Below are 14,172 nucleotides of genomic sequence, written 5' to 3' on the forward strand. Positions count from 1 at the left end.
AAACTTTGAGGTAATTAGAGTGGGAGGAGGGTGGCTCTAGTGGAGTATTAACACTAGCTTAAACAAATTGAGCAGAATGCTCCGTTTCCTTACTGTAGATTCGATGTAACTTGTTCTAGTTTGAACAGATAGTTGGTGCTACTTTATTAGTGGTGGTCTCCTAAATTTGAGGTTAGAGTTGCCAACTCTGGTTGGGCCTATTCCTGGAGGTCTCAGTCAAATAGCCTCCCCCAACTCCAATATTCTTATAACAAGTGTTAAAAGAAAATTTAAAAAAAGCAATTTTTTAATGCCCCTTTGATTTTTCTCCTCGGTTGCTTGAAGCCAATGCCCTGGAGATTAATCTTTAATTCTTGGAAGCTTCAGGGCAATCCTTGAGGTTAAGTAACCCTATGGGAGATGCTTGTGAATGTCCTGGTAACTTTGGGCTTGTCCGCCACCGATTTAACTTGCCCTACCTACGACCCTACTCATTCCCAAGGGAAGGCGTCAATTTTCCTTTAAAATAATACAGTACAGACCAGCATATATCATTGCTCACATCTGTATTTGCAAACATCATAATATTCTTTGATGTAGTTAAATAAATAAAAATTATATTAATTCACTATGATCTTCAAGCAGACGCGATACGCAAACCTCTCGGATGTTTTCGGCGAATAATAAACCCGTCATTTCGATTAATGATTACATTCTTCTCTGCTGAACAGCTGCCCTATTTCAAATTCCGCCTTTTCGCTTTTTGAACGCACAGCGTGCGCGCTCACACATCACAACCCAACCCCTTGTCGGACGTGTAAGTTCCTCAGAGCGCGCTCTCAGGGGCCCCTCCTGTTTATTCCCTGGTCAGATCAGAGAGAAAAGAGCTTCACAGAAGCAGAGGGAGGGAAGGAAAGAAAGAAAGAAAGAAAATCAGGCAGGGTGGATAATATTCAAAAGAAGATTGAAAAGAGCGAATAGTGAGCGGTTAGAGACCGAGAGCTAAAAGAAAAAGAAAATCAGCTTTCAAAATGAATCCACCGTGTGCCAGATGTAAAAAAATTGTCTACCCGACCGAAAAAGTCAACTGCCTGGATAAGGTGAGCTGAAACCGACACGATGCTTGTGTGCGCTCCGGGGTTCTTCTCGCTGATCAGTTACATTGTAGCTCGTCAGTTACATTGTAGCGAATTGTAGCTCGTCAGTTACACTGTTGCGAATTGTAGCTCGTCAGTTACACTGTTGCGAACCCTCGTCTCAATTTCCGCTTCTTTTTCTCTCTCGCTACATTTTGTAACATTCACCGTTGAAGGCGCCAAGGAGGCGGAAGTATTATCAACCCCCCCCACCTCTTTTGAATCTATATATTTTTTCTCTCTCCAAATGGACCCAGAAAAACCAAACACTTATCCAGATGTTAGGTTTTGAAGAACATTTTTTTTTTGAAGAACGAGATTTAAAAAAAAAACTTGAGAGAATTTTTAAAAAAGTTATTAAATGGAGCTCGCAATTACTGATTTTAAATTTTTAATTGTGCCCCCTCTTAAAACGAAATTGTTTCGAAATTTAAATTGCCAGATTGGAAATAAATCATTTAGTGCTTGTGTTGGATTTAAACCTCAAGAAAAAAAAACCCATCGATATAGATTAGTAAGGCTTTGGAAAATTGTGTGTTTTATTGGAGATAAGGCTGTTTTGAAGGGCGTGGATCGATTGATTATGTGTTGCACTTTAAAACTGGATCTGGAGTTGTTTCATTATAAAATATGGGCTGCTTTTGCGAGTCAGTGTAGAAACATGATATCAAAACCTTATCACTAACCAGTAGGCTTCTCTTCCGCCCCCCACAAAAAAAAACCGTGAGGTCATGACCAAAACTGAGTTTACAACTGTATCTCCTCCTGCCCGAGGTTTTTGCTGGGGTCGATTAAGGTTCCAGTGGTACTGGTAGTTTCCTTGTGGCACTGTTTTCTTTTTTTTAAGAAAAGCTTATTTTAATATTTTCAATTGATATTCCATTTTTTTAAGTAGGAAGGCGGGAGAAGCAGTGTTGATTAAGAAACTAAATTGTGTTTTCTGGACTGATGCTGAGTGTATAACCTGAATCTCCCATAAAAACCTTTGGAAAATTCGTGGTTTTTTTTTACAAAAAATAACTTTTTCTCCCCCATCAATGGTGCTTTCCGGTGCCAGGAGCACCATTGATGGTAGATGCCAGGAGCACTGCAATACTCAACCCAAGCAACCATTCCTCATGCACGTGTATGTCTGCACAGTGAGTGTCAGTGGACTAAAAAACCACGGAGATGGTTACAAAAGCAAAATTCTGCGGATGCTGGAAATCTGAAATAAAAGCAGAAAATGCTGGTAACACATAGCGGGTCAGACGGTATCCATAGAGAGAGAGAAACAGTTAACATTTCAGGTGAAGGTCGTCAATCTGAAATGTTAACTCTGTTTCTCTCTCATGCTGCCTGACCTGCTAAGTGTTTCCAGCATTTTCTGCTTTTATATGAAGATAATTACATTTGAATGTGATCCAGCAGAGATCAGTGGAAAACAATTGGGGAGTAAATCCCCATAGCTGAATTTCCTTTCTCTTCTCTTCCCTGAAAGTCTGGGGACCATGTGGCCAGGTGCAGAACATCCGCTGTTACCCTCACTGAACTCGGCTAATTCATCCATTCTGTACTAAGAATTAACCTGGTACCTTCCTGTCTGCATGGCTCATTGCAGCACCACATACTGTATTTACTTGCTGCACCATTGTAGGTAGTCTTGTGCTTTCTGTTTATAATATCTAAGATGCACTGTCTTGAAGCTTTGGCATCTAAGCTTTTGTTATTTAGTGGGCATCTCAAACTGGCAGCTGTAGTGTTGATGGACGGCCCAGATTCACGTCAACCAGACAGAAACCACTGGCCCACAGCGTTGCTGAGTTCATGACAACTGCATTGCTTGTTCGAATGCATATGCTGAAGATGCTTCTTTTCCATAACCAGGGTGCGATAATCCACACATCCAGAGCGACAGCAGTGCAGCTCAGTCAGGATGTGTCCCAACCGTCAGAGCTTCCAGGATTGTCCCTGTGTTTCCCAAGACAAGTTTAGTTTTGTCTTTGATTAAATCTAATTGTGATGGTAAATGCACAGTGCAGATCCCCGGCCTGGGCTGAGTTGGCTGAACTCAATCAGGGTAGTTGTTGTGTCATGCAGTTGGTCTGAGTGCCCCTGTGCTTACAGAGGGGAGGGAAGGAGAGAATCAGTTAGGCTTCTTCCTTCTGATCACTATCGAGGAACAATCCTTGAAAAGTGCACATGTGGGTGACCAGGCTTGGTTTGTGATGCTCTACCTCAATCTAATAGCCCACCACCACTCACTGTCTAGACTTGCATGTTAAGAATAATGTCTTGGGTCTCCTGGAATTATACCCTAGTGCAAGATAGCATCTTAAGGAGAGTAGAAAGAAAGACCTGCATTTATATAGCGCCTTTCACGACCTTGGGACCTCTCATAGTGCTTTACAGCCGATGCAGTACGTTTTTACAGTGTAGTCACTGTTGTAATGTAGAAAACGCTGTATGTATATGAAGCACATTGTGATACTTGAGATGTAATAAGGGGTTATAAGAAAGCAGTTAAAGGATGTCATAAAAGACGATACTAATACTATATTGTGGAATTTTACCACATCTTCTGTCATAGTCACTCCTTGTCAGGTAAAATAAAGCAATGTAACATCAAACTATTTCTTAAACTTGCTGTACATTTCTGATCTTTAGGAATTAATTAAATAGATGTGTTGCAGTCAGAATTTACTTTCAGTAGTCTTTGAATCAGTTGTGAATTTGATATATTTCTGATGCAAAAGTGTACCCTCAGCTCTTGAGTAGTTAAGATTATTATCCAAGTGAGGACCTACCACATGCTGCAATAACCACATGCTGTTGTAATTGCAATTCAGAGCTTGCGTGGATGGTAATTAACATGAAGACATGCACAAATTGGGGGGTTGGGGAGTGGGCTGATTAAAACTCAGCAGCAGTCACTCCAGCATTGTGCTTTGCTTTGTGCTAAACCAGACGGGGCTAAATCCTGGTTATTCAGGCACTTCCGACCTGGTAGTTGTTATTCGAGTACAAAGTTCCACTAGTTGTGTTTGAATAGTGATCGGCTGAAAATGGTGAGATCACTGCAAAAAAAATCCCTCCCCCTCTCGAAAGTGATAGCAGCACAGTCGACTTTATCTAATGCATTAATGGCTGAAGATGCTGGAAATGCACAGCAGATCCATTGGGATCTCTTAACGTTTTGGGTGTAGACCTGTTGTCCGAATTGCATCGCGTGAAATGCATTGACTGTTCAAGTCAGCTGCAGCGCCAAGGATCGGGTTACGATGCGAGTTCTTCCCACGTCGGAAAATTGATCACCCTCGGCGAATAGCTACGGCCCGGAGTGTGGGACACGACCGAAACTGAGAGGAAGAAAGAACGAGCTTGCATTTATATAGCATCTTTCACAACCTCAGGATGTCCCTACGCACTTCACAGCCGACGAGTTACTTTTGAAGTGTTGTCACTGTTGTAATGTAGGGAGACACTGCAGCCAATTTCTGCACAGCAAGGTCCCACACAGAGCAACCTGATAAATGACTAATTAAAGTGTTGTTAGCAGCATTGGCTGAGGGATAGATGGTGGCTTAGAGGTGAGAATGATGCCACTGAGTCCAGGCTGACACCTAAAAGATAAGTCATGGTGAGCTGGCTGACAGTAACTGTGTGGGTTTTAAAAGTTTGCAGATTATGGGAGGAAAGATTGGGGGAGGTGAGGAGTTCCACAGTCTTGGGATCCTGGGAAGATTCAGAGATTGTGTGATGGGTATTGATTTCAATGCAGTGTGGATACGGAGAGGAGGGAGAGCGTGTGGGATGGAGAATTTATATCACATCTTAAGGATCGGAAATTTCCTGAGGCACTTTATGGGGTGCGCAGGGGAGAAAAAAAAGAAAGAAAATTAGATAAAAGGAATGAAGGAGCCAATGCAGAGCTATGGTGTGAAAGTTAAGAGAGTGTGAAAGTTAAGAGAGATTGAGGTTAGTCAGAAATGTAGGTTTGGAGGGTTTTTAAAGGTGGAGAGAGATGTGGAGGTGTTTAGGGAAGGAATTTCAGGGAGTAGAAGATAGCTTAGGTGTAATGACCACAAAAGAGACGAGACAGTCTAATCACCAGGGCAGTGCTACGTGAAGGGTAGATTCTTCTCTGTGGTAAGACACAGTTGGAGGACAAGTTAAAGCCTGTTTCTCTTGTACATGACTCGATAACCTGTTAGTGTGGCAGAGGTCCTTGAGCAGGTCTTATTTGGGCGGGTGAGGTGGGGGTTGCTGAAAGGAGGGAGACGCTAACCTTTTTTTACCTGCCGGTTTTCTCCCACCAGCGGGTACTAACTCCTGCCCTCCCCCACTAGCCCGAGTCACCACTCTTGACTTTGAGTGTTGACAGGCTGAAAGCATCTCGTCCCAGAACAGTCATGAAATGTGCACCTCCAGAAATGATCCCTAGATAGCAATTAGGAGTAGGATCCATAACTTCTTGCCCATTCCTTTATCCCAGGTACATTGAGACCAGTTGTACAATCCCTACCGTCCAAACTGGGGTTGCCAAACCTCCAGAATTGCCCTGGAGTCTCCAGGTCACTGCTGCGAGGATCCAAGAGGAAAATCACAGGGGCATTAAAACACTTGTTTTTTTCCCCATTTTCTTTGAATACTTTTGTTTATTAATTATATATAAAAAAACATTGGGGGGGGGGTGGGTGCTGCTGTTTGACAGACAGTCAAGAATCATCCAATCGGGTAACGAAGAATCTGTTTGCTTTCCAATTGGCCTGGGAAGGTGGTGATCCGTGAGGATCGACCAATGGTGGTGGCAGCGGGGTGCAGTTGGAGGTCATGTGACGAAACCTCCAGGAATATGTCCAACCAGAGATGGCAACCCATGACTTCAGCATGCGTCAGGGCATTGAATGTGGGTCTTTCCTGCTCTATTGTTCAGCTTATCACTGAATCATTGGGCAATCCAGCTGTGATTTTTTTTTCAAAAAACGAAATGCTAGAGGGCGGAGAAATAGACGGAGAATGATACCTGAATGTGTGATTAATTGGAGGTTGCTCTGTGGAGGAGCAGTAACACAGCCCTTAAAGCTACAGCTATTGCAACATGTTAGTTGTGTTCAGGTGCTGTGAATTCTATTAAAAGTTTGTCACATTGATGCCTCTCCCCTTTAGTTGACTCCCTGCTGCCATTTACCTTCTGTGGAAAACTATATACTGTAGATAAACAGATTTGTCTTTATATCTATATGTGGAAATCCTTGGGGAATTTAGAACACAGCAATTTATGATGACATTTCTTGCATCTGCTGTTTAATTGTCAAGTCTGTTAATTTTCTCCTTCATTGGTTAAGTCTGTTTTCCTTCCTTCCAATTGGTTATTTTCCTTTTTATTTATCAATCATATATAAACATAAAATCTTCCTCAACTATTTCAATTTGCTATCCAATCGCATTCCAGGAAAAGAGCTTGAGATACATGGACCATGAGTGTTCTTCACCAAAGCATAAACTATAAACCCCTCAGCGGCTGTACTCTTACCTCTGAGTCAGAAGGTCGTGGGTTCAAGCCGCAGAGACCTGAACACATGATAGAGGCTGACACTTCAGTGCAGTGCTGAGGGAGTGCTGCACTGTCGGAGGTGCCGTCTTTCGGATGAGGCTTCGCACCGAGGTCCCACCTGCCCTCTCAAGTGGATGTAGAAGATCCCATGGCACTATTTGAAGAGCAGGGGAGTTCTCCTGGTGTCCTGGGAAATATTTGTCCCTCATCCAACATTTCAATATCTGCTCATTTATCTCTCTGCTGTTTGTGGGGCCTTGCTGTGCACAAATTGGCTGCCACGTTTTCTACATTACAACAGTGACTACACTTCAAAAGCACTTAATTGGCTGTAAAGCATTTTGGGACATCCTGAGGTTGTGAAAGGCACTATTTCAAAGCAAATGTGTTCTTTCTAACACAATCTCAAGCTTGGCTCCTATGACTCTTATTCCCTTCCACAAGCAGCACGACCCATCCTGTAGGACCTTCCTGAGCTGTGCACCTCCTAACTGAGCCTTTGGGAGTTCATAAATTTTTAATTATGCAGATATATTACAGGAATCATGAAATTAAGTAGCTTTTGCGTAGGAAATAACATTGAAATTCAGAGAGAGGGCTTCATTACTGTATAATTTTAATAAGCTGAAGCTGGATTTTGACATTCAATGATGCATTTTGGTTTTGATTGAAATTACATAGAAACATAGAAAATAGGAGCAAGAGTAGGCCATTCGGCCCTTCGGGCCTGCTCCGCCATTCAAAATGATCATGGCTGATCGTCTAACTCAGTACCCTGTTCCCGCTTTTTCCCCATATCCCTTGATCGCTTTGGCATTAAGAAATATATCTATCTCCTTCTTGAATACATCTAATGACTTGGCCTCCACTGTCTTCTGTGGTGGAGAATTCCACAGGTTCACCACCCTCTGAGTGAAGAAATTTCCCCTCATCTCGGTTCTAAATGGCATGCCCCGTATCCTGAGACTGTGACCCCTGGTTCTGGACTCCCCAGCCGTCAGGAACATCTAGTCCTGTTAGAATTTTATATGTTTCAATGAGATCACCTCTCATTCTTCTAAACTCTAGTGAATATAGGCCGAGTCGACCCAATCTCTCCTCATACGTCAGTCCTGCCATCCCAGGAATTAATATTTTATCCTATCAGGCTGTTATCCTGAGTTGTGCTTTTACACTGTCATATCTGGCAGTTGTTGGCGTTAGCACACTCTGTTCTCGTATTGCTGTTTCATTTAAAGAAAAGAAAGGACTTGGATTTATGCACTGACTCTGAAGCGAGAGTGCTACCGACTGAGCCAAGGCCCATTCAGACAGTTGCTTTTGTTCCTCTGTGACTAGTTTATCCAATTGTCTCACCTGGCGCCTCCTGAGTAAATTTGGAAGCGTTTCCAATCGGACTTAGGCGTCCCTCAGCTTGAAAAAAAAGCAAGGTCAGCCAGAGTTCCTGTTCTAATCACTACCCGGTGATTCACGCCAGAATCTGTGGGGGTTGTGGAAGTTAGATGAAGCTCGGAATCAGGGTTGACCATGATTTTGTCCGCCAACATTTGTCTGGACTTATGGTTGCTCAGGGAAAGTACAGCGGGCTACTGATACCCTTGGAGCCAAACTCCAAGGCGTTTGTTATTTTGGGAGAGCAGGAGTATTCATTCATAAGTTTGCTGACCTCCTGTATTGGGGTTTAATTTTAATGGAGGTGTCAGCAAAGCAAACACTGGATCTGGTTGGGGAGACTGAGACAGATGTTCTTTGAATTGGGTGTGGTGCAGTGCAGGTGTTGCCTTGATGACCGCAGTTGATGAGCTTTAGCAGATACTGATGCAGCAAGACCTCCCCCTCCCAGTTTTAACACTTGTGAATTTCTTTTTAAAAGAAAAAAAGCATTATCTAATCGTGCATACAAAATAATATGAGGACATTGTCGTGGGCATATTGCTACATCTGGACAAATGATGTTGCATTGCATTGGCCTTTCTCATACAATGGTTCAGAAGCCAGAAAACATCGTTTACAAAAACAAGTCCAGATGTTGAATTGTTCATTGCAGCTGCTTTAATAAAATTATGACTGGTTAATTAACTGAGGTGGTTGTTTTTATAGAAAACCATTTCAACACCAAGGTCCCCGTGTCTTTTTATATATGAAAAAATTATTTTCTTTCCTCTTTTCCACTCCACATCCCACCCCAAAGCTCCAGGCTCGTGCTTGGGGGGGGGGGTACGGGCCGTTGGGCTCGTGCTTGGGGGGGGGGTACGGGCCGTTGACTCGTGCTTGGGGGGGGGGGGTACGGGCCGTTGGGCTCGTGCTTGGGGGGGGGGTACGGGCCGTTGGGCTCGTGCTTGGGGGGGGGGTACGGGCCGTTGGGCTCGTGCTTGGGGGGGGGGTACGGGCCGTTGGGCTCGTGCTTGGGGAGGGGTACGGGCCGTTGGGCTCGTGCTTGGGGGGGGGGTATGGGCCGTTGGGCTCGTGCTTGGGGGGGGGGGGTACGGGCCGTTGGGCTCGTGCTTGGGGGGGGGGTACGGGCCGTTGGGCTCGTGCTTGGGGGGGGGGTATGGGCCGTTGGGCTCGTGCTTGGGGGGGGGGGGGTACGGGCCGTTGGGCTCGTGCTTGGGGGGGGGGTACGGGCCGTTGACTCGTGCTTGGGGGGGGGGGGGTACGGGCCGTTGGGCTCGTGCTTGGGGGGGGGGGGTACGGGCCGTTGGGCTCGTGCTTGGGGGGGGGGTACGGGCCGTTGGGCTCGTGCTTGGGGAGGGGTACGGGCCGTTGGGCTCGTGCTTGGGGGGGGGGTATGGGCCGTTGGGCTCGTGCTTGGGGGGGGGGGGTACGGGCCGTTGGGCTCGTGCTTGGGGGGGGGGTACGGGCCGTTGGGCTCGTGCTTGGGGGGGGGGTATGGGCCGTTGGGCTCGTGCTTGGGGGGGGGGTACGGGCCGTTGGGCTCGTGCTTGGGGGGGGGGTATGGGCCGTTGGGCTCGTGCTTGGGGGGGGGGGGGTACGGGCCGTTGGGCTCGTGCTTGGGGGGGGGGTACGGGCCGTTGGGCTCGTGCTCGTGCTTGGGGGGTACGGGCCGTTGGGCTCGTGCTTGGGGGGTACGGGCCGTTGGGCTCCAGCTGCCTACTGATATCGCGCCCAAGTGGCTATTCTTCGCGTGTGAATCTAGAAATTGAGTTTTGAGGGGCTATTCAACAATGGGGTTGTCACAGTTGTGCCCGAAATGTTCTCCACAAACGCACGTCCAGCAAGGGTCCTCGAGAGAGTTCAACAGTGGGGATTCTAATTGGCCTGGTTTATTTTTCCTTACTGCCTGACCCAGAGGCCAGTTGTGGCACCCTGAAATATTTAATTTGGAGTCGATGAGCTGGCTTACAATGTTCACGCTGCTAAATCTGGCTCCCTTATCAAGACCCCCCCCCCTTTAAAAAATTTTTGTGTGACGTTACAAGCCTGGCACTGGGACAAGGGAGACTGATTAAGTTGTGTAAATGATGGGAGCTGGCTGACCAACTTTGAACTGAAGTGGTGCCAAAGTGAATTCTGGAACAAAGCAACGTGGGAGGCCAGCTGGGTGAATTTGCTCTCCGCATTACATGGCCTAGCTGGTCTCTGAAAACTGGCAAACAGAAGGCACTGCCCTGAAACAGCGTGCCACGTTCAACCCCAGAGTAATAGCTCCTTCACTGCAGTTAGAAGGTCAGCTCGATGGACGGTTGTTTCAATAAGTTGTCAAATGTCACGTTGATTACATAGTATTTTTACAGCACAGAAACAGGCCATTCGGCCCAACAGGTCCATGCAGGTGTTTATGCTCCACACGAGCCTCCTCCCACCACTCACCTTATCGACATATCCTTCTATTCCTTTCTCCCTCAAATGTTTATCTAGGTTTCCCTTAAATGTATCTATGCTACTCAATCACTCCATGTGGTAGCAAGTTCTACATTCTAACAACTCTCTTGAGTAAAGAAGTATCTCCTGAATTCCTTATTGGATTTTTCAGTGACTTTCTTATGCGTTTTCTTTCTAGTTTTGAAATTAATATTTTACATCATCTCTGTCACAGTTAGTGTCCTTCTGATGACTGAATTTTATTCTCACCATTCTTCAGCAAACGTTAAACCAAAGGACCAATAAAGTACTGGGCCAGCCAGGGACATAATTAACTATTGTCTGCCGGGGAACAGTTAGTCTCTGTGCATCTGAATAAGACTCTGTTCCTTATTGAAGTGGCTTTTGCCCTGCCTGTTTCCTGTCTGTCTAGGGAGAGCAATCTCCACACACCATGAGTTGTTTTACTCTTTGGGTGCTGGACATGCTGTGCAGTGTGGCGAACCAATTGCTTAAGGCAGTGTTCATTGAAAAATAGGCCCCTTATCCAGACAACGCATGCAATGAGACTGTGATATAGTTTGTTCTCTGAATGTCTTGGCGATTATACTATAGCTTGCAGCCGATGGATGGAGACCTGCTCCTGTCCCTGCTGGCTGCAAGCACGCTTGAGGGCAATCGCCATCCATTGAAAATGCGTTTGGCAAAACTTTTTTTCAGCACCCACCCCCCCCCCACCTCTCCTTCCCCCACACCCCCGGCTTCTTCCTCCCACTACTCCCCTCCCTTCTGTGATTCCTCCTGGGGTATGGTTCAATTACCTCGCTCAAGTAGAACTCCTCCTTCCAAGTGTGTCTGGGCAATGAGTGCCGCCGGCAGGCTATTCAACCGCAATGGGCGTCACAGGAGAACTTGATCATGCCCCAGCCTATCGACCCCACGCACACTTTCCAGCAGGGAGCCACTGGACACTGATCGGCAGCCCTGACTCATGACTTTGCCCTCATGTAGTGTCCCAATTACTGTCCTGATGGAGCTCAGCTCACTCGGTGCAGATTGGAATCGAATGTGGACCTGTTGGGCATTTACCCATCAAACTATCGGGGTAGATGCAAAAGCTTTTCAATTGCATGTTTTAAAAAAAAACATGTTTTGTATTTGGAGTTGAGATCCCCCAGTTCCCGGTTTCCATCTTAATGCTAACGTCAAGTACTCCCAGGTCAGGTACAGCACTGGTTAGATGCACAGTGAAGCTCTATCTACTCATCGTCTAGTCCTGTGCCTTCATCCCAAACTCAGAAGAGCGCTGTGTAAAAAAAGAAAAAGAAAGACTTGCATTTATATAGCGCCTTTCATGACCTCAGGACGCCCCAAAGCGCTTTACAGCCAATGAAGTACTTTTTGAAGTGTAGTCACTGTTGTAATGTAGGAAACGCAGCAGCCAATTTGCGCACAGCAAGGTCCCACAAACAACAATGTGATAATGACCAGATAATCTTTTTTTTTTGTGGTTTAATTGAGGGATAAATATTGGCCGGGACATCTGGGGGCAGTCCCCTGCTCCTTTTCAAAATAATGCCGTGGGATCTTTTACATCCACCTGAGAGAGTTTAACGTCTCATCCGAAAGACGGCACCTCCGACAGTGCAGCACTCCCTCAGTACTGCACTGGAGTGTCGGCCTGGATTACGTGATCAAGTCTCTGGAGTAGGACTCGAACCCACAATCTTCTGACTCGGGCAAAAGTTCTATCACTGAGCCACGGCTGACACTGTACTGCATTAGTGATGGTTCTACTACCTACATCGTTTGTCGTTTATGGTCTGTCTGGAGTGAGGTGGTCAATTTGTGCTAAATAGTGATCTATTTTGTGCTGTGGACCCATTCGTTGCAGGAACTGGGTATGGCCATCTGGGATCTTTACAACTGGGGTTAAAGTAGCATTTCATGTAGTAAATCATGGCGAGTAAATGTACTGCACAGAGTGGTACCGAGCCATACATATCAGCCAGTATCCAAAGTTTGATTCCTGGTCTGTGGTGAGTTGGTTAATTTTAGGCAGAGCAGTGGTGGGGGTGCTGGAATTGTCCTCAAGTGTTACTGGGCTAGGAAGGAAGGGGGAGGGAAAAAGTCTTTCAGGACCGCATGCTCCTGTTAACCAATGACCCTGCTGGATGAGGACCAAATGGAGCCCAGCTGTGATACCCCACAGTTGAATCGTGGGCCAACATAATATATCTAGGTTCACACATGAAGAACGAACGCTTGGGAGCGGCACTGGCCCAATGGGGCTGTACCTCAATGTGAGTCACTGCCTTCAGGAGAAACCAGCTGATGAGAAAATGTTAAAAGTAACTCTTGGGTTTGTTGGTGAAACCCTGGGCACGTGCGATGAGAGTTAGTAAATGCTTCAGCAGCGGGCTGGGACATGATTTCTAATCTTTTGTGTTCCTGTGTGCTCTTGATAGTTTTTTTAGAGTTAGCTAAGAGTGTGGAGGTTGAAAAACCAAAAATTGTGGTATTAGGTATGTGAAAAAGTTTGTTCATGTCAAACTTACTGTCAAAGTAATATGATTGAGCTGGGGTGAGCTGTGCACTTATGTGGGAAAATGTTACTAAGAGAAAACTCTGGATTTTCTTTCCTCTTCAGGGTTGTTTGTTCTGTAGCCACGACCCCTGAGTGATTCCCAAACCAATTGTTTAATTCTGTGCAGTGAGAATTAACTAGTGCCTGAGATGCCTCACGGAATGGACTCCCAACTTGCAGAGCAAGATTGCTTGGAGTGTATTACAAGGCTTTAATACAGTCACGGTCTTGTGCTTGTTTCCGAACTCATGACTGGAAGGCTTGAGCAGGTTATGTTCGTTCTCTCTCTCTCTCTCTTTTATCCCCTTTCTTGAAGGTGGTGACTCATTATCTCAGCCAAGTCACCCATTCTTTGTGAATCCAGTGAGTGTCAGCAGCCTACGTAACGGGGAGTGGGGGAGAAAGAAAGAGCGAGAAGGGAGCGAAAATGACATAGAAATGACAGCGTCCTATTGAAACTGCGCTGTACCCTCTCCATATTGTCTCAACATCCTTCCTACCATGTAGAGCCCAAAACTGCGCCCAATCCTCCAGCTGTGGTCTTACTAAGGTTTTATTTGGATTTGCTGCTTTATCTCAACTTTTATCATCTCTACCTTTTGCCATAAAACCCAATATTTGCAGTTAACTTTTTTTTTGTAGTCTTATCCACTTGCGGTGCTGCTTTTAATGTCTTGTGAACCCAAATCCCTCTGCTCATCCACATCACCCAACCTTCCTTTATTCAAAGTAGAATGGTTTGTATGGCTCGATGTCACACTAGGCAGCACACTGACCAACGAAGCCACATCATTGCCCCAGCAGCTCTCTATGTAAAGCATGATTCAGTTACAATGAGAAACTATCAGTCTGCAGGCCAAACCACTCCACCTCAGGGTTTATCTCGCTGAGCTGCTAAGTTCCCATAGAAATCTGTCTTCCCTCGTCAGTTACAGGAAGTTTAATTTGGCTGACCGCACAAGTGTTTATTTCAGTGCCTGGATTACTGAATCCATTAAAGCACTTGAAATGGCAGAGTACCGTCAACCATTATCACATTCCATCGTCCAACAGCACTGGAGTTAGACAAGTTGCCAACATCAGCTCTTGTCTTCTGCCTCGCATTAAATATT

The 14,172-nt window shown here is 45.7% G+C and overlaps 1 protein-coding gene across 1 annotated transcript in view; it reads left to right on the top strand.

Annotated features, from left to right (window-relative positions):
• The first annotated feature begins 786 nt into the window (after window positions 1-786).
• The window catches only part of lasp1 (LIM and SH3 protein 1), a 121,385-nt gene continuing 107,999 nt past the window's right edge, over window positions 787-14,172 (top strand). The window contains exon 1 of the mRNA XM_067968791.1: window positions 787-1,079. Within this exon, the coding sequence (XP_067824892.1) occupies window positions 1,011-1,079 (69 nt within the window). The 5' untranslated portion in view covers window positions 787-1,010. The remainder of the gene's footprint in view (window positions 1,080-14,172) is intronic.

Source organism: Heptranchias perlo, chromosome 30, assembly GCF_035084215.1.
Source record: "Heptranchias perlo isolate sHepPer1 chromosome 30, sHepPer1.hap1, whole genome shotgun sequence".
Classification (NCBI taxonomy): Eukaryota; Metazoa; Chordata; class Chondrichthyes; order Hexanchiformes; family Hexanchidae; genus Heptranchias; species Heptranchias perlo.